Source organism: Carlito syrichta, unplaced genomic scaffold (assembly GCF_000164805.1).
Source record: "Carlito syrichta isolate Samal-C Ts95f unplaced genomic scaffold, Tarsius_syrichta-2.0.1 Scaffold311867, whole genome shotgun sequence".
Taxonomy (NCBI): domain Eukaryota; kingdom Metazoa; phylum Chordata; class Mammalia; order Primates; family Tarsiidae; genus Carlito; species Carlito syrichta.
Genome location: NW_007255963.1, coordinates 289,796 through 311,162, shown reverse-complemented (window position 1 = coordinate 311,162; position 21,367 = coordinate 289,796). Strand labels below are relative to the sequence as shown.

Sequence of the window (21,367 nt, the reverse complement as noted above, 5' to 3'; positions counted from 1 at the left end):
TTATGTAAAAATCTGTATGTATGTGGTCCTAGAATGCTTCTAAATAATCACTCTTTATCTTATATAAATATACAAATATGGAAGTTTATAAATACACAGATATGGAAAGGGTAAAAGAAGCTCCTCAGATTTTGGAGATCCGCTGGATTAAGAACTATTACTCTGCCCCATCTTGTTTGTCACCTGCTTTGTGACATTTACCCCTTCAGGCTCTTTCCTTTGTGGTCTTCTTAAAGCACTTTCTACGTAACCTTTAAAAGGACGCTCTAACGTGGAGTTGAAATTCCTTGTGTATATATATTTGTGTTTTCCGTTAGATTCTAAAGTTATCCTGGACTAGCACTAGGACTTAGCATTTTTAGATTTCTTATACTTTATCCATAGCAGATGCTCTGAAAATTTTTGTTAATTAAATTAAGAGCTATTTGAAATAATTAAGAGATATTTGAAGCAGTTATTGAACTGTAAGAAGTTATGTACATGTGAGTAGTTAGTATGAAGATTACTAATTTTCCCATTTTATTTGTTTTTTGCTTAAATTTTAAAATGCTGTTAGAATCTTTTAGGAGGGAAAAATGCTGGAACCTGCTGAAAGACATTTTGCTTGTATTGAATCTGTTTCAAAGAACAATGATTTCTTAGACAATATACAACAATGTTCAACTGTTTTTTCCTTGTAATATAAGAAAAGGAACATATTTGTCTGTGTCTTTAAGCAGAGCTATCTCAATGGGCCTGTAGAAATATCTACATGTAGATAGTGTGGTTTGTTTATAGTTTAGATGCCTGAGACATTTATTTTTTTATTATATATTTTTCTGCAAATTCCTAATATCAAATGGATTTTTTCTTTTACTTGTAGATTTTAAGATCTATTTTCCTAAGCATTCTGTAAGAGTATGTCTCATAAGATAGAAATGGAGATTTTTCTCTAGTCTTTACATACTTAAGAGATTCTTATTCTCAGCCTTTTTACTTGGAGAAAAAAAGAGCAGCAGCAGCCTTAGCAGTGTGTATTTTACTTCTGTATGTGAAGGACAGTGTAGTTCCTAGTGAGTTATGAGGAAATGTAAACACTGAGATGGATGGACTTGGGCTTTTTAAAGACTGCTTCGTTATCATTTTTCCTTTCCCCTTGGGAGCCAATCCTTGAGATCCCTCGGAGCACAGCTACTGGGTCCCCACTGTTTACAGTGGTGATGTTTACACCACAGCAGACTCCCCTTCACTCCGGCCATCATGGAAGATCATGCATCCCACCAGATCCTCCAGCCCCTAGTGCTCTCATAGTCTTGGGGAGCTTGGGAAGCATGACCACTCCCAGAACATTTATGAAGAAACTGGGGGCTCTTCTTTTCCACCAGCTACAGCATTGCATCATTCACTAAAACAAGTTTTTCGTTCTCTTAACCTCTAGGGTGCCTGTGCTTTTTGTTCATACACCGGTGTCTTCTAGGCCCTTCCAGGTGTCCTTCCATGCCTTTACCCACATGGTTACCATCTGTGCCCTGCCAGGTATAGCACAGACAGTACAGGGCTTTGGCTCATTGCTTTGAACTTGAGGTTCATCCTTGGGAGGGTCCCTGATTTTTGTTTTTTGTAAACTAGAAGATGTTAATTTTATATAATCTTGGTGTTTTTGTCCTGAGAATTTCAGTGTAACATCATATGAAAATTTACATCTGTGTTGCTAATATGAAATTTTAATTTTTCTTTACAGGTCAACTTTGTAGTGTGCCAACTCTTTGCCTTGCTAGCAGCCATTTGGTTTCGAACTTATCTACGTTCAAGCAAAACTAGTTCTTTTATAAGACATGTAGTTGCTACCCTTTTGGGCCTTTATCTTGCACTTTTTTGCTTTGGATGGTAAGTAATTATTTTGGTCATTTTAAAATGAAGACTATTTGGAAATATTTAAGAACTGAATGTGTAGAGAGATAAATTATGTAGGGTTTCGTTCTTATGTTTACTTAAAAATGTTCTCTCAATGCCAACGTTAAAATTTTTATTTTTAATACAAAAAAATGATGGGAAATGGGCTCTCTCTTTAGAATGGTCTTAGAGGGGAATTATTTATTTATAGTTCATGAAAATGAACATGAAAAAAGTTATAAAGGCATTTTATTCTGTCGTGAGTTCTTTTCACCTGTTTTGTCAATTTTTTATGCCAAAACAGATAAGCGATTACATTTTTTTGTTGTTCTTTTTGTTTGTGGCTTATTTTTTCTCTGTGCATGTAACTTTTAAGAGTCTGGTAAAGCCTATTGATAGAACACTGTTGCTATTTTTTCAATCCTGCCATTAGTAAAAAGAGATTTTGTGTTTGTTCATTTGTTTGTTGTTCTCAATGGGGAAGAATTATTTATGATGGAAAGCTTTTCTTTATGACCCTTCATATGGGGGTATGTATTTTCTTGTTAGCTCTTCTTCTTGATTGTCAGGGCTACCCAAAAGCTTTAAATACAGAAATACTATACTTCTTGTTTATTACAGATAACTATAGCTTTACATGATGGAATAAATCAGAAGAGCACATTCTCTTGGCAAAGCAGCAGAGCCTCTCAATGGAAGGACTTCTTTGTGATTTCTTCTTGAGTTTTCCTTAAGTGAGCACTTACGCTGCTTGCTCATTTGCTGCAGTGTTTGCCTACTCACACTTAAGGACTTCTAGGCTTGCCTTTCTGCAAATTATTGTTTGAGATGAAAATTCTTTGAGTGGAATATTATACTCACTTGGTCTGTGCTTTAGCAGCTTCTGTTGTGGAGTGTAGCGTCTAAGGAACTTTGATAACGCATGTGTATTCTAGGATTTTTTTCTTATGAGAGTTGGAATACACTGATATTTCTTAGTCTGGTTTTTGCCTCTCACAATTGCAGATATTTCCTAGAAACTCATGAAAAATCAACCAAAGATAATTTATTCAGTCTCTACCTTTTTACCATACTATCTCTGATATGTACTGCCCATGGTAGGTAAGTTTATGAGATTTAAGTATGATCTCTTAAATAAGATTTAAGTATAGTCTTTTTTGCTTTTTTGACATCAAATTTATAGCATTAAGTTTTTTTTTTAAAGGTTTTTAAGGTGATAACTATTTAAACTTCTCATAAATCATGGCGTGGGATGTATATATATGTTTAAAATTTATTATAGAACTTTTCAAACACAAAAGTACAGAGTGAACCCTCAAATGCCTATTACAATCAGCTTCAGTAATTATCAAAATTCCACTATTCTTATTTTATCCATTCTCCAGTTTATTTCTCTAGAGTATTTTAAAGCATATCCCAGTCTATACATTTCATTCCTAAATAACTTTGGTATTCAGTATATATTTGGATAGCATATTTTCTGTTTTCTTTCTTTCTTCTTTTTTTTTTTTTGAGTTGGAGTCTTACTCTGTCGCCAGGTTGGAGTGCAGTGGTACGCTCCCAGCCACTGCAGCCTCAACCTGCTGGGCTCCGGCGATCTTTCCACCTCAGCCTTCCAAGTAGCCGGAACTATAGGTGCACGCTACCACACCCCGCTAATTTTTTATTTATTGTAGAGACGAGGTCTCGCCAAGTTTCCTGACTGGGTCTTGAACCCGTGGGCTCAGGCAATCCACTTGCCTCAGCCTCCCAGAGTGCTGGGATTACAGGCTGAGCCACAGAGCCTGGCCGGATAGCATATTTTCATGAGGGGTTGGGGAAGGATTATAGTTCATGTTGGCCAACTCCAGGGCTTTGTGGTCTCTAGGAGCAGAGGATTAACATGGGATTAGTATTTCCTATAGTTGTGTAACATGGAGACACTGCCAAAGGTGAGGATGAATCTCTTTACTCAGAATTATTTTACTGAGAAAATGTTCTCATGCTATGAATCCTTCTTGGATGGTTTCTATAACACAGTGTCCAAGTAACCTGATGTTAATGTCAAGAAGTACTAAGTATTTTAAATTATATGTGATAACTAGGATTTCTTTTAATGAGTTTTCTGTTCTTGTAAAAGAGAAACCTTTTTGTATCCCTTTCTTTGGGAAGAGGGATTGTGCCTCTGTACTATGTGTAAAATAACTCTCTGCTAAGTGAAATTAGCTAATGGGAATATATTCTTTTGATTTTTATTTTAGCACTTTTTTTTTTTGGTAGACTCAAAGTGATCATATCTGCTATTGATTTTGACATCCTCCTTTTGGAACACATGCTCATACTCTGTAATTACAAAGGGTGCCAAAAAAATGTATACACATTTTAAGAAAGGAAAAAGTTGTATTAAAATTGTAATATTCAATATATATCAATAACAAGATGAATACAAGTCACGTTGACTTCTGCAACTACAGGAGCTACTCAAAGTGGTTACCATCAGTGTCCAGACACTTCTGATATTGGTGAACTTTTGCACACTTGTTGCTGTGCAGGACCTCTTGGATCTTTCCTTGTGCACATCACACACAGTACCATGCATCTCAAACTTGTCACGAATGTGTGCAGTTGTTAAGCGTGTTGGAAGTCCTGTTGCATACTCATGCCTTCCTCATGCATACTCATGTCTCATGCATACTCATGCATACTCATGCATACTCATGCCTTCACAATATTCTCAAATTTCAAATACCACTTCAAAATGGTCTTGCTGTCCTCAAGTGAAAGCCACGCTTCCATCATTTTCTTTGTCCTGCCTGTAGCATGGTGACGCTAACATTCATTTGATTAATGCCATCTTTTGAGCAAATGTCATACTACACATTGCTACTATAATTCAGTCCAACTTGGAAAAGTAATACATAGATAATATCTCTTAAAATGTGTCTATATTTTTTTGGCACCCCCAGTATATAGGCATGCCTTGGAGATATTGTAGGTTCAGTTCCAGACCACCCACAGAAAAGTGAATATTGTAATAAAGCAAGTCATACTGATATTTTTGATATCACAGTGCTTATAAAAGTTATGTTTGCCCTATACTGTTATCTAATAAGCGTGTAATTTCATTATATCTAAAACATAATGAAATTATGTTTTAATTGAAAAATATTTTATGCTAAAAGTAGTAACAATCGTCAGCGCCTTCCGCAAGTTGTAATCTCTTTACCGGTAGAGCGGCTTGCCTTGATGTTGATGGCTGCTGACTGGTTAGGGTGGTGGTTCTTGAAGGTTAATGTGGCTGTAGTAGTTTCTTAACGTAACTCAATAATGAAGTTTACCACATTGATTGACTCTTCCTTTAGCAAAAGATTTCTGTGTAACATGTGATGCTGTTTGATAGTATTTTACTCACAATAGAACTTCTCTCAAAATTAGAGTCAATCCTCTTAAACTCTGCCACTGCTTTATTAATTAAGTTTATGTGATATTCTAATTCCTTTATTATATTAACAGTGTTCATAGCATCTTTCCCAAGAGTAGACTCCATCTCAAGTAAACACTTTATTTGCTTATTTCTTTGGTGCACCTCCTCAGTCTGTTGAAGTTTTGTCATGGGATTGCAGCAGTTTACTCACATCTTCACACTCTTTTTCTAATTCTACTTCTTTTGCTATTTCCACCACATCTGCAATTCCTTCCTCCGCAGAGGTTTTGAATCCCTCAAAGTCATCCATGAAGGCTGGAATCAACTTCTTCCAAACTCTGTTGATGTTGATATTTTGATCTCCTCCCATGAATGATGAATGTTATTAATGGCTTCTAGGTTGGTGGATCTTTTCCAGAAGATTTTCAATTTACTTTCCCCGGATCCATCAGAGTAATCACTATTATGGCATCAATAGCTTTACAAAATGTATTTCTGGAATAATATGATGTGAAAATTGAAATTATTCCTTGATCTGTGGGCTGCAGAAAGGATGTTGTGTTAGCAGGCATGAAAACAGTAGTCATCTCCTGGATGTGCATTGCCTTCAGAGCTCTTGGATGACCAGGAGCATTGTCAATGCACAGTAATAATTTGAAAGAATTCTTTTTTTGTTTTTGTTTTTCCTGAGCAGTAGGTCTCAACAGTGGGCTTAAAGTGTCCAGTAAACCAGGCTGAAAACAGATGTGTTGTCATTCAAGTTTTGTTGTTACTTTTCAGGAGCACAGGCAGAATATATTTAGCATAATTATTATTATTATTTTTTTTTTTTTTTTTTTTGAGTTGGAGTTTCACTCTGTCGCCCAGACTGGAGTGCAGTGGCCGCTCCCGGCCACCGCAGCCTCGACCTGCTGGGCTCCGGCGATCCTTCCACCTCAGCCTTCTGAGTAGCCGGAATTACAGGCACGCGCTACCATGCCCGGCTGATTTTTTTTTATTTATTGTAGAGATGAGGTCTCCCTGCCCAGGCGGGTCTCGAACCCGCGGGCTCCGGCAATCCACTCACCTCAGCCTCCCAAAGGCGCGGGATTACAGGCTGAGCCACCAAGCCCGGCTAGCATAATTATTAAGAGCCCCATGGTTTTTGGAATGGTAAATGAACATTGGCTTCAACTATAAGTCACCAGCTGCATAAGCCCCTAACAAGAGTGTTAGCCTGTCCTTTGAAACTTTGAAGCCAGGCATTGACTTCTCCTTTCTAGCTATGACAGTCCTAGATGGTGTCTTCTTTCTATAGAAGACTGTTTTGTCTACATTGAAATTCTGTGTTTAGCATAGTCACTTCATCAGTGATGTTAGCTAGTGTTTCTGGATAACTTGCTACAGCTTCTGGAGATGGCTTCTTTCCTTAAACGTAATGAGTCAGCCTCTGCTAGCCTCAAACTCTTCTGGAGCGTCATCTCTCTCAGCCTTCAGAGAATTGAAGAGAGTTAGGGCCCTGATCTAGATTAGGTTTGGCTTAAGGGAATGTTGTGACTGGTTTGATCTTCTGTCTAGACCACTACACTTTCCCTACATCTGCAATAAGGCTGTTTTACTTTCCTTTCATTTGTGTGTTCACTAAAGGAGCACTTTTCATTTTCTTTGCATTCGCAGTATAACTGTTTGGCTCAAGAGACCTAGCTCTCAGCCTGCCTTAGCTTTCAAAGTGCCTTCCTTACTAAGCTTAATAATTCCTAGTTTTTAATTTCAGGTGAGAGGTGTGCAGCTCTTTCTACCACTTAAATACTTAGAGGCCATTGTAAGGTTATTAATCGACCTGTAGTGCAATATTGTTGGAACTCAAGCAATAGGGAAGCCTGAGACTGGGGAACAGCTAGTTGGTGGAGCAGTCAGAACACACACATTTATCAGTTAAGTTTGTCATCTTTTGTGGGCATAGTTTGTGGTGCCCCAAAACAATTATAAGAGTAACATCAAAGATTGCTAATCACAGTTTACCATAACAGGTATAATAATAATGAAAATATTTTAAATATTATGAGAATTACCAAAATGTGACTCAGAAACACAAAGTAAGTACATGCTGTTGAAAAAATGATGCCAAGAGACTGACTTGATGTAGGGTTGCTACAAACCTTCAATTTGGAAAAACAACTCAACATCTGCAAAGTGTAGTAAATGAAGGCTCAATAAAACAAGTTATGCATGGAATTGATTCTTTTTTAGTTTTAGCTTTAAAATAAACTGTTATCTGCAAGTTTCTTTTTACTAATAATTAATATATGCTTTTAATTATTTATTTAAATATCCTTTGTAACAATGTAGAGTAATGGACTAGAGCTTAAATGCTGAAGCCAGACAGGCCTGAGTGCCTTGGTTTGGTAGCTGTATGGCTTTGAACATGTTATTGAATGCCCCTTAGCTTCACTTTCCTCATCCATGAAATAGAACCAATGACTACTATGAGGACTGAAATCTGTAAAACTATAGAAAAAGCATAGCACAATAGCTAGTCATTGTAAGCATGGAAAATTACTCGGGGTCAATTGTCTGTTATTACCATCATCCAGCTGGTGATCCAGATTGGAATCTTTTGTGTTTATCCAATCTCTTTTTTAGCATGTATCATACAATATTGAAGCAGCCTATTTATTTGTGTTTTTCTTTCTTGCCTGGAAGCTCTCTAAGGACAGAGACGATGTCTCATTGAGTCTTGTATTTCCAGGATCCACCACAATGCCTTTTAGAAAGTAGACATTCATTAAAGATTAGTTGAACAATTGAACAGGTGCTTTTCAGATTGTTTAAGAACTGTGCTCTTTTTGCTAAGGAGAAACATATACCTGCCTTTAATATGATTTGAAATTCAAAATAAGTAAAATGTGGTATCCAAAAAGTGATGGACATTTTGTAGTAAAGTGTTTTATTTTTACAATGTTTGAGCAGTTTGAAAGATTATGATCTTTCCATGAGAGTCCATTCTACCCCACTTCATTCCTTGAAGAATCAGCCAGTGGATAAATTGTCCAGAATCAACTTGAATTTTAATGTCAGTTAGGAAACTGGCTAGGTATATGACCTGAGTTTCCTCAACTCTGAAATGGTGAGATTTGGATTATAATAGACTTTTAAGATATCTTCTATCTCTAATTTTTACTTTATTAATAGTACTTGATAGCTGAGAACTTACTGGGTGCCAGATGATCCAGTCATCGCTTTTTTCCCCATATATTCTCTCTTAATCCTGAAATATCTTCAGTGACTACTACATATTGATTATACTGATTTTACTGATGAAGACAAGTAGCTCAGTACAGGAAACTGTGAAGAATACCATCAGTGCTGTCACTGAGTAGAAAAGCAAATTAATGCTTGTCATGAAGATCAGATGAAGCAGATGAAGATCAGTGAATGCAAACTTGGATTGTCTCAATGACAAAGACTCATACAATAGGAGTCTGCCTAGATATTATACTGTGCCCTGAAGATGGCCAGACACACCATCTGAACAGTGATGCCAGGAGGGTGGATACCTTAAGGTGATATAGGACTCTATTGCACTGTTTGAGAAATAAGACTCTTAGCTTCTCAAGTTGTCATATATCCCTCATATTCTAAGAAATTTACTCAGAGAAAAGGAAAAATAAATTTTCCCAGATTCCTTAAAAGCTTTTTTTCCTGTTTAAGAGAAGTACCTTTAATGAGTTCTACTCTCAATTTTTAAAGCTCTTAAAAGTATCTAGCAGTCTTCAGCTCTTTTACATTCTATTAATGAATTGCTAGTGTTGGCAATAAATAGGAGGTGGATAATTAATTTGAAAAGTATGTATTTTAATCATGGTTTTAATTTTTTGTTTTAGCTTTCTTCTGTTTCCATTTATATTTCATTTAGGTTTTATTTGCTTCCTTAAAGCTCTCTGATATAATAGTACTCCAGGCCAATATTGTTTCTAATGAGTGTGTGCGCGCGTGCGCGCACGTGTGTGTGTGTGTGTAGACAGGTGATTGACCTGTTCTGTACAGTGAGTAAAATAAATTTACTCTACAGGCCTACCTTGGAGCTTACTACTGATTTGTAATATTTCTATGGAAAAATATGTTCAAAATTTTAAGTAACTTTTCCACATTGTAGTTGCCTTTATGCCATAAGGATTAAATTAAAAAGCAATCTTAGGCCAGGTGCAATGGCTCATGTCTGTAATCTCAGCACTTTAGGAGGCCAAGACTGGAGAATCAGTTGAGCCCAGGAGTTCAAGACCAGCCTGGGCAACACAGAAAGACCTCATCTATACAAAAAATTAAAAAATTAGTTGGGTGTGGTGGCATGTGCCTGTAGCCCAGCTACTGGGGAGGCTGAGGCAGAAGGATCTCCTGAGTCCAGGGGTTGAGGCTGTGGTGAGCCTTGATTATGTCTCTGCACTCTCTCTTTGGTGACAGAATGAGACCCCAACTCAAAAAAAAAATTAAATCATAGGTTAAGATCCTTTAAAGATACTTTAAATTCGCTGGGTCTGGTGGCTCACACCTGCAATCCTAGCACTTTGGGAGGCCAAGGCAGGAGGATTACTTGAGCCCAGGAGTTCGAGACCTGCCTGGGCAACATGAGACCTTGTCTCTGCAAAATAATAAAAAATTAGTCACGCATGGTGGTCCACGCCTGAAGTCCCAACTACTCAGGAGACTGAGGCAGAAAGATAGACTGAGCCCAGGAAGTCAAGGCTGCGGTGAGACATGATCCTGCCACTGTACTCCAGCCTGGGTGACAGTGAGACTCTGATTCAAAAACAAAACTTTAAATTGTGCACGATGATTTATAAAATTATTGTAAGTTGTTCATGCCACCAAAGGGGAAAGAAAAGAGAGAGAGAGAGGTTGTGTGTGTGCATACATGTATATACATAATCTCAGGGATAGTTTTGATTGATTTTTATCCCAAACATCCTAATCATGTTTTGCCTGAATTTTGTGAAATGAGTGGATAAATTCCTCATTTAATGTAGATTCCTAGAATATTAGAAAATACTGTGTTGTGTTAGTTAGAATGTATTGAAGCTACATTACAGAAAATTAACAATGGCTAGATTTATGTAAGGAAATTTATTTGACTTGAGCTATCATGTGTTGAGAATACAGATTAGGTGTACTGTTTTTTAGTAAATTCTAATATTTAGTATTTTTTGCTGTTTTATGAGTACTATTGTTAAAAGATAAAGGCAGAGCCTAAAGCTAGTTTTGGAGGGATGAGTTTGGAAAAATAACTGGTATTCTGTCAGGACTATTCTGAAATCTGTGTTTGTTACTCCTTTTGCATCATTGTGCCTTGAGTTTTGAAGAAAGCTATAATCCTTGAATCACATAGCCCCACGCAGTTTTCATGTAGCTAGGAGCTGTGGAATGCCTGGGCACTAGGCTTAGTTTTCCAGGTTGATTTTATTTTTCCGGCTTTTCTGGGGTCTGTGGTATGGGACTCCCTCTCTAGGGTGTTTGCAGATTTGGAGCTTTGGAGGTTTTACTTCTTATTTTTATCTGGGAATGTTCTGTATTATACATAAGTACTTTGTAGCCTAAGTTATTTCAACTTGACGTTTGTAACTGGGTATTCCTCTTTTAACAGTGTCTTACTTTCTACAGGTATGCCTTACATTTTCTTGTACAAAGTGGAATTTCCTACTGTATCATGATCATAATAGGAGTGGAGAACATGCACAAGTAAGTATTTACTTTGTTCACATGTAAAGATGTATTTTACGTTAATAGAATTTGATTAAAATATAATTTTACTTATTACATTAAAATAATTCTGAATTGTGATTTTATAAAGAAGATAGAAAATAAAGATATATAAATAGATACAAAAATAAAGTCATAGGTATGCATTGCTCTCCTTTTTACTTAAAGCAGAGTTTTTCAGCCTCAGCACTGTTGACATTTTAGGACGGATCATTCTTTGATGTTCAGGACTGACCTGTACATTGTAGGGTGTTTACTAGCATCCCTGGCTTCTAACCACTAGATCCTAGTAGCACCCCTGGAGTTGTGACCACCATAAATATTTCCAGTTATTTTCAAATGTCCCCTCAGGGGGAGAAGCTGCATCCTGTTAAGAATTACTCAATTAGTCTGTAGGTGATAGCGGTGGAGAGATGGTGTGCAGATTGGAGAGAGATTTAGAAAGACTTGAGTAATTGATGGAACTGGGAGGAATGAAGGTGTCAAGGATGACTCCCAGGTTTCTGGCTTGAACAATAGGGGGGATGGATGCACTGTTCTCTGAGGTAGGGAACTCCGAAAGTGGGGAGTATACTGAGAGAATAGAACATTTCAAGTTCATATATGTATTCAGCCCCCTAAACAGTGCATGGTATATAGCAAGCACTTAATGAATTTTTGCTGAGTAAATGAATGCTGACTTTAATGTGTCTGTGAGATACGCAATAGGAGCTGGGTAGCTGGGCTAGAGATGTAAATTTGAGAATAGAGATGAGTAAAATGTATGTGGTTGAAACCCAGGGACAAAGTATACCAGCAGATCCTGCTGGAGTGTTCCACAGTATCTGAGCTCTGACATATGCACTCTATTTCTGAATTCTGAAATACATGTCTGTAAGTGTTTTGTGTAAGAATCAGACCTATAGCTTTTATTAACTTGCTTCTACTTCTCATTCTATTTTGCATCTTTGTGTTTGACATTGTTAATTACCCCCTCTGTTGTACCCCCTCTGTTGTAATATGCTATTTTCTCAGTTTCCATTGACACTGCCTACACTGGCTTTTCTCTTTCTTGTGTAAACCAAGTTTACAAGTTCTTGTTGTTTTGATTTTAATTTTTATAAGAGGAGAAAAATAATATTTTGATAGTGTTACAGATGAAGCAATTGTGACCTTATTTTTAAAATCTTGTACAGATGGAAGGTTCAAAGTGATGCTACAAATAATATCCATGAAGAAGAGCTGTATGTTTTAATCTGGATAGTAGAAGGAAAGCCTATTAGATTATTGGAAAAGGAGGACTTAATATACTAGTGGCAAGAGCAAAAGTAGCATTATGCTTTTAAGTTGAAAGGTTAATAAATTCATGCCTAGCAATAGGAAATTATTTCTTCTTCTGAAAGGTAATTGCTATCTGTGGTATTAATGGTCTGATACTTGAGACCTGCACTGTTCAATATGACTGCCAATATCCAAATTTGAATTAATTAAAATATACAAGCTAGTTCCTTAGTTACACTAGCTGCATTCCAAGTAGTGAGTAGCCACATGTGACTAGTGGCCACTTGGACAGTACAGAGAATATTTCTGTCATTTAAGAAAACTGTGTTGGAAAGTGCTGCTTTAGAAACATTTGTATTAAATTAGTAATGTATCTTATTTACAGTAAATATTCAGGGAGAATACTGTATATATACTGCTGATATTTAGGATAGAATTTCCATGTTGGAATTGGACACTATTGATGGAGCAGATTAGGATAAGTAAGGGTTTATCATTTGAGCTAATTGCTAGTATTGGCAATCAATGGCAGATGGGTAATTAATTTTAAAAGTGCATATTTCTATTTTTAGTTTGCTTTCTATATCAATTTATACCCATATATATTTTTCTGTTTGACTCTACTTTTTTACTTGTTTTCTGTATATGCTCATTTTTTTTCCTACTTAGGCCTTTACATTAATTTTAAATGTTTAATGATTCATACCTTAAGAATTTCACCCAAGTACCAAGAATTTCTACTAGCTAGACAGAACTTAGAGCATTCCTTTGTGTTGTCCAGAGTTATTGTTTATGTATAATACAGTGTCTTTGTTTCTTTTAGTCTAGTTTTACATGGTATGTATAATGTATTTCTTTGACCAGCCAGAGTTTAAATCTTTCATTAAAAGTTTAGATCTGCCAGGCATGGTGGCTCAAGCCTATAATCCCAGCACTTTGGGAGGCCGAGGTAAGGGGATTGCCTGAGCCCACGGGTTCAAGAATGGCCTGGGCAATTTGGCAAGACCTCATCTCTACAATAAATCAAAAATTTAGCTGGGCATGGTAGCTGTGCCTGTAGTTCTGGCTACTTGGAAGGCTGAGATGGAAGGATCGCCTGAGCTTAGTAGGTCAACACTGGGGTGCACTCCAGCCTGGGTGATGGAGTGAGGCATCAATTCTGAGTACTTAATAGTTTTATATTTCTTACCTTTCTCATCTTTATGATTTTTTATTTGCTTTATGATCTTTATGAGGTGTTCATAGTACAGTTATTGTGCTTCCATGTGGAAATTAAGATGTTATAATACAAACTTTATTTTTGTAGTTCCCTTTAATGCTTATATGTATACTTTGTTATTCTGATCCATATCTAGATAATTTACTTTTTAAAACTTAATCTGCTGGGCACAGTAGCTCATGCCTGTAATTCTAACACTTTGGGAGGCAGAGGCGAGAGGATTACCTGAGCCCAGGGGTTTGAGACCAGCCTGGGCAACTTGGTGAGACCTCATCTCTACAATAACTAAAAAAAATTAACTGGGCATGATGGCGCACACCTGTGGTTCCAGCTACTTGGAAGGGTGAGGCAGAAGGTTCACCTGAGCCCAGCAGGTCAAGGCTGTGGTGGCCTTGAGCGTGCCCCTGCACTCCAGCCTGGGTGACAGAGTGAGACTCCAACTCAAACAAAACAAACCTTAATCTTATACTAGGATTCAGTTTTTCCTAGTTTGTATTTTCATATAAGCTTTGAAATTTTTGAGGAAACATTGAAAAATTTAGTAGAGACAAAGAAAAACATTACACCTTTAGGGATAGAGTATCCTATATCTTAGTCAATTTGAGCTGTTATAACAAAATACATAAGCTAGGTGGCTTATAAACAACAGAAATGTATTTCTTCAGTTCTGGAGTCTGGGCGGTTTAAGATCAGGGTGCTGGCAGATTTGGTGTCTGGTGAGAGCCTGCTTCCTGGTTCATAGTCAACTATCTTCTCTCTGTTAACTCACATAGTGGGAGGGGCAAGAGGGTTCTGGGTCTCTTCTGTAAGAGTGCTCATCTCATTCATGAGGGTTCTGTCCTCAAGACCTAATCACCTCTAAATATCCTCATATTGAGGATCAGGTTTTAGCATAATGAATTTTGGGAGAACATAGTCTATAGCACCATATAGTAGGATATTAATTCTCCTCAATTAACATAGTGAGAATTCAATTTTCACCAGATTCACCCAGCATTTCCAAGAGCAGGTTTGGCAAATTATCACTGAACTTTCAGCTTTGTAGAGCATACAGCCTCTGCCACTGTTCCATTCTACTTGTGCAAAGGTATCCATAGATAATATGTAAGCAAACGAGCATGACTGTGCTTCAGTAAAACTTTGTTTACAGAAACAGGTGGTGGATGAATTTGGCCAGCCCATATTCTAAGCAAACTCCTGCCACAGAGATTTTTTTTTAAAGAGCAGGGAGCAGAGAGACACTTTTTCTACTAGCTTCAAAAATATGATATAAGGCCAGGTGCAGTGACTCACACCTGTAATTCCACCTCTTTGGAAGGTCGAGGTGGGAGGATTGTTTGAGCCCAGGAGTTCAAAACCAGCCTGGGCAATATAGTAAGACCTCATCTCTACAAAAATAGATAGGCATAGTGGCTCACACCTGATGTCCTAGCTACTTGGGGGACTGAAGCAGGAGGATTGCCAGAGCCCAGGAGTTTGAGGCTGTGGTGAACCATGATTGTGTCATTGCACTCCAGCCAGAGTGAGACCCTGACCCAAAAAAAAAAAGACAAATTTAAGTTTGCAAAGTGATAATTTTAAACTTGTTATAGCACACATAATGGAATATTTGAACTCATTTATTAATGGCTTCTTACGGATTGTTCTAAAGTGGGTATTTTCTAAGGTAGTTGAAATGTTTGCCTTCCTCTTGGTATAACTTTTGTGTGAAAGGAAAGTAAAATACTGTAAGGCCTAATGTTTAACACTTACAGTGAAAAATATTTACTCAAAACAATGTAAGGGAATAATAAAAAATCACAGGATGTAAGATAACATACAAAAATCAGTATTGTTTCTATATATCAGAAGTGAGCAGTCCAAACTGAAATTTTAAAAATCCGTTCATAATAGCATCAAAAAAAACCCAATATGCTTATAAATAAATTTAACAAAAGAAGTACAAGATCACTATCCTGGAAAGAAAAGGCAATCCTGAGAAATTAAAGAAGACGGGATAAATGGAGAGATATACCTTGTTTATGGATTGGGAGACTCATACTGTTAAGATGGCAATTCTTCTACATTTGAGCAGTAGATTCAGTGACACCTCTGTTAGGATTCCAGGAGGCTTTTTTTTATAGAAATCTACAAACTGATCCTAACATTTAAATGGAAATACAAAGAACATAGGGTAACCCAAAAAGAAGAACAAAGTTGAAGGGCTTACACTGAGTCATTACAAAACCTATCATAAACTTACAGTAATCAGGACAGATGAGTTGGCTCATGCCTAGAATCCTAGCACTTTGGGAGGCTGATATGGGAGGATTGCTTGAGGCTGGGAATTTAAGACCAGCCAGGTCAACATAACAAAACTGCATTTCTACCAAAAAAAAAAAAAAAGCTACAGTAATCAAGACAGTGTACTACTAGTATAGACATAAGCATGTAAATCGTTGAACAAAATATGTTCAAATGATTATTGACAACTGTGCTAAGCCAAGTCTCTGGGGGAAAGGATTATCTTTTTGACAAAGGTGTTGTAGCAATTGTATATACACATGCCAACAACTAAATAATAACTCTTCACCCTACCTCAGAACTTATACAAAAATTAGCTCAAGTAGATCAGAGACCTACATATGAGAACCAAAACTATGCATCTTGTAGCAAAAAAGGGGAGAAAATATTTTTGATGCTGGTTTAGGTGAAGATAATGACATTAAAAGCACAAAATAGACCAGGCATAGTATCTCGTGTCTGTAATCCCAGCACTTTGGGAGACAGAGTCAGGAGGATTGCTTGAACCCAGGAATTCGAGACCAATCTAGGCAACATAGCAAGACCTTCTCTACAAAAACTTATCCAGGTGTGGTGGCACAGGCCTATAGTCCCAGCGACTCGAGAGGCTGAGGCAGAAGGATCTCTTGAGCCCAGGAGGTTGAGGCCGCAGTGAGTCATGACCACTGTGCTTCAGCTTGCATGACAGAGTAAGACCCTGACTCAAAACAACCACAAAATAAAAGGAAAACAAGTAATTTAGACTTAATTGCAATTTAAAAAGAAATTTACTCTTCAGAAGAAGACACCATTAAGAAAATGAAAAACAAAAACAAGAACAAGCTACAGACCAGGATGAAACCCTTACAAGATATCTATCTGGTAAAGGATTATATCTGAAATATTTAAAGAACTCATACAATTTTATATTAACAAAATAAACAACCTAATTAAGAAAGGGGCAAAAGGTTTGAACAGACATTTTATTGAAAAAGATATATAAATGCAAAATAAGTATATGAAAAGTTAGTATCATTAGTGACTAGGGAAATGCAGATTTAAGCTACAATGAGATACTACTTCTCCTACTAGAGTGGCAATACCAGGAGTGGGTGATGATGTGAAGGAAGTGGGACCATCACATGTTGCTGGTGGGAATGTAAAATGGGGCAGCCACTGAGGGAAAGAGTTTGCAGTGTCTTAAAAAGTTAAACATATACTTACCATAAAACCTAGTAATTGTACTCCAAAAGAAAGGAAAACATGCATCCACTTGGACGCTTGTCTGTGAATGCTTATAGCAGTGTTGTTAATAATTGTCCAAATTGGAAACAACCAAAATGTTCATTAGCTGTTGAAAACTGTGGTATAGCCATAAAGTGAAATATTACTGAGCAGTCACAAGGGACATGCCACAACATGGATGAATCTCAAAAACTGTGTGCTGACTGAAAGAAGCTAGACACAAAAGACTGTAGTTTATTTGATCCTATTTATATGACATTTCTAAAAACAAAAAAGGGCAAAACTGTAGAAATGAAGTTAGTAGTTGCCTGGGAATGGGGGTGACGATTTACTGCCAATGGGAATGAGGAAACTTTTTGGGGTGTTGAAAGGATTTTAACCCTGGACTGTGGTGAAAATTCACTAAAACTCATTTAATTGTACACTTAAATTGGGTGAGTTTTATGACATGTAAATTTTACCTCAGAGCTATTAAAAAAGATAAACATGAAGGGAAGTACAAGAAGAAGGATAAATAATAAAATGGAGGCACAGCTTTAAAAGTTGGCTTAAGGATTTTGTATATTTTCTTATTTAAGCAGATTTACAGATCATACACATCTGTATTTTTCTGAGTTTAATTATAAGAATGAAGGGTCAAAAGGAACTCTGACCCTCAAAGGAAGGAGATCTAGACATTGAAGAGGAGACATGACATCTGTCTTCAAATGCTGGGAATAGATAGGCTTGTTCTTGGGGGGCTAAGATGTAATATGAAAAGGTACATTTTTGGGCCAAGAAAGGACATCCTCTGTTACACTGAGGATATTTAACAGTGTGAATATTGTGGAATCTTGTGTTTGTCACTGGAGACATTTAAGTAGATGCTGAAGGGGATATTTTGAGTTGGATGCGGTAGGAGATACTGCCAGATGCATTTTGAATTCCCTTCTGGTGGTAATTCCTGGCAAGCCACAGTTGGAACTATGAGGTATTTATGAGTACCTCTCTTTCCCTTAAATCCATAGAGAACCCAAAATAAAATTAAAAAGTTACATAATTTCAGCATTGGCTTTCTCCCTGTCTTTGTCTTTTATGCCTTAGTTCATCCATTCTTTCTCTGTGAATAGCCAGTGCCTTATTGTTTCCTGTCCTCCATCAAAACACACGGAGGGGGAGAGAGAGCTGATTGTGTCCCTAATGACCCCTTTACCACTGGAGAGGTGGTGGCACCTCATTTTATAAGTCAACAAATGGAGACTGAGTTCTTACATAACTGCTTGAAACTGTGTAGTTAGAAAATGGTGGATTAGAATCCATGTCTGTCCTGCTCCTAGCATGCTTCTTTAAGCAACTTAATTTCACTTGACTGAAATTCATGTACATTATCTGTCATAGGCAGTTGGCCCTTTATCTCTTTTTATGAAACTAAAAACTGCTGTTATATCAGCAGACAGAGGAGAATTTTCTTGTGAGGTAGGATGGGGTACAAGTAAGCTTCTTTCTCTTGGTTTTGATATCATGCTGTGTGTTAAAATTGTCTCCAAAGTTTATTCTGTATTTTTGAAGGTTACTCTGGGGAAATGGTTGATCAGCCTTTTCCAACCTTAGATGACTTCCTTATTCCCCAGAGATTGTGTGCTTTGGAAAGCAGCCGCTGTGTCCTGTTTCCTGGGACCTGTGTGGTGCAGAGGGTCCAAGAGCGTCTTTGGCCTAACCATCTCTCTGTCAGTGCAGCCTAGCATAAGCTTGCTTTAGCCCAAGCTGTTTCGCAGCCCTGATCTCTCTGTTCTGGAACCTCCCTTTCTCTGTCACAAGATACTTTCCACCTGTGCTCCTGTCTGGTGTTAATTCCATTGACTGTGCCCTTCAGTTTTCTTTGGCTTCGATGCTCACAGAACATCTGACTTTAGGGCCAGGAGAAGTGAGCAGTGACTTTCCCCAGGGCCTCTTTGCTGGGGCTTCAGGCCTCCACTGGGTTTAGCTGTGAAGCATGTTCTACAGACAGAAGACATGAGTGGGGGCTACAAGTGGATGATGACCAAGTGTGAAAGGAAGGAATTGAGGTGAATTCCCTGAGATACAGAAATACCAGTCTCAATTTAGTGGAAAGATTTGTGGTAGGCAGATTTCAGTAAGGGCTGTGAATTGTGAAATTGGGCTTTGGTTCATTCATTCACTCGTCCTATTTATTAGGCCAACTTTGCTCCCCTCTTCTGTATGTCAGGTACTACTGTCTTGTGGCTTCTTTCCCCGACGGGTTCATGTGAACACACATTTTAATATTGTGTGCTAAGAGCTCTGGGGGAGGAGAGTTTATAGGAATAGCTAACTTTGGGAAGACCTTCCTGGAGGACATGGTGCATGAATTTGATACAAGGGCCTTAACTATATAAAGAGGTAGCATGTGTGAACAGCATAGGGAAAAGGCATGTAGGCATGAAAGAGCATGGTATGGAAATACTAGGAGCTTAATAAGGAGCCTACTTATAGGGAGTGGTGTAGGGTATGCATACATGAGAGAGAGAGAGAGAGAGAGAGAGAGAGAGAGAGAGAGAACGAAGAAACACGCAGGAGCTTGGAGATAGAGCAATATTGTCATATCTCAAGGCATAGTCTGAGAACTCCTCTTTCCTTTGGCTGAAGTGTATTGTTTGTGTAATAGATTTCTGGTCCTGCCAAATGGGAAACAAATGCGTCAAATGTGTTTCATGCACTGAAGGACATAGGGTTAAATTCTTCTTTTATCTAGCTTATCTAGTTTATATGATATAAAAACAGACACACATGTATGCCTTATACATTGTGCTTATAAAAAAAATGGTCTGGTTATAGCAACAATCTCTCTCTATATCTTGATGTATGCCACAACTAGCAACATTTAAATAAAACCCCAGTGGTAAGTAAAATCTGTGTGTATGAACTTCCCTTGTATAGAAATTCAGTTAAGTGACAACAGTCATATGCATGTGTCACTATTAGATGTTACCTTGCTTGTTTACTTCTTGGCTTTTCCTTCTGCCTTGAGTGTAAGTGCTGTAGAAGCCTGGATCCTGCCTGTCCTGCATACTGCTCTATCTCAAGGACCTCGCAGAATGCCTGGCACACAGTAGGCTCTCAGTAAATACTTGTCATAAGAATGAGTTTAGGATACAGCCTGTCTTTCTTTACCTTCCACCAACCCCTTTCCCTTATTCTCTTGACCAAGCTTCCTTTCTTTCCTGGCAACTAATCTGTCTCTTTCTTCCACAAGCTTTACTTTGTTCCCTCTGTCTGGAGTGTTCTCCTTCCTTCTCTCATTGTCTCCTACTGGTCTTTTATATTTTCCCTTAGGCATCATATCCTTAGGGAATCTTGCCTAGATGTCTCAATCTAGGATTGATGACTTGTTACATACACTTTCATGGAATTGTGCTCCTTTCTTTCTGAGAATTTATCTCACCTTTTAATGATAAATGTGTTAGAGAGTTACTTGAATAATGTATTTTTCCCTCATAGACTGCAGTTTTGTAACAGCAGTCATGCTATGCCTGTTTTATTTTCTGAATATAGTATAGTATATGGGAGATTATACGTTCTCAATAAGTGTTTGTTGAATGAGTGAATGATAATACGATTTCTGCATGACGACAGACCCTGTCCAAGTAGCCTCCTAGTGCTCTTGCTTCCTACCTTCTTTAGAACCACTGGGATTCATCTTGTGGCCTGCCCCATAGGAGTCTTGTGAACAGACGTTCTAGACTCCCTTGTCTCCACCTCTGTCCCCCTGGAGCAAAGTCTCAACCCTAATAATTGTACCTGGATCACCTGTTGCTAGATTGTACTCTATTCTCAGGGAGAGTGGAATTGAGAAGAAGCAGAAGGGTGAGAAGTGGTAAATTTAGGGAGTCTTACTACGTAGGTCATGGAAGAGGATGGGGAATGGAAACAAGTTTCAGGCATACCCAGTTGGAATTAGGAAGTCATTCTCAGAGAAGATAGCACACAGTGTGGCTGGGTTCTGTGGTTTTTGAATGTACTTTAAATAAGCTTCGTTGTATGGGCATGGGAACCTATGTGTCTTCGTGTATTTCATTCTTTGTTTTTTAACTTTTCTATGGGGAAAAACTTGTTTTGAGTTCCAAAAACTAGTCTCAGAGTTTTGAAGTACAGCACAAGAGAACTGCCATTATTTAAATATAAACAGCAGCAATGTGGGTTAAGTGGAAAGAACAAAAAAACCTGTTAACCTTGAGAAGTTCAGCTGAAATATTTTCTTTATAACTTGGCAAGCAGTTTTCAACAAGACAAATGCTATAAAGAAAACATATAAAAGATATGTCTATATAGTAAAATTACGTCTATCTAATGGATACCAAGCTATGCTGGGATTATGTTTTAAGAGCTGAAAGAAA

General features: G+C 37.6%; 1 protein-coding gene across 1 annotated transcript in view; it reads left to right on the top strand.

Annotated features, from left to right (window-relative positions):
• The first annotated feature begins 1,726 nt into the window (after positions 1 to 1,726).
• Positions 1,727 to 21,367, top strand: part of MBOAT2 (membrane bound O-acyltransferase domain containing 2) — a 98,616-nt gene continuing 78,975 nt past the window's right edge. The window contains exons 1-2 of the mRNA XM_008069220.1: positions 1,727 to 1,866; positions 10,910 to 10,987. Coding sequence (XP_008067411.1) covers positions 10,956 to 10,987 — 32 coding nt within the window. The 5' untranslated portion in view covers positions 1,727 to 1,866; positions 10,910 to 10,955. The remainder of the gene's footprint in view (positions 1,867 to 10,909; positions 10,988 to 21,367) is intronic.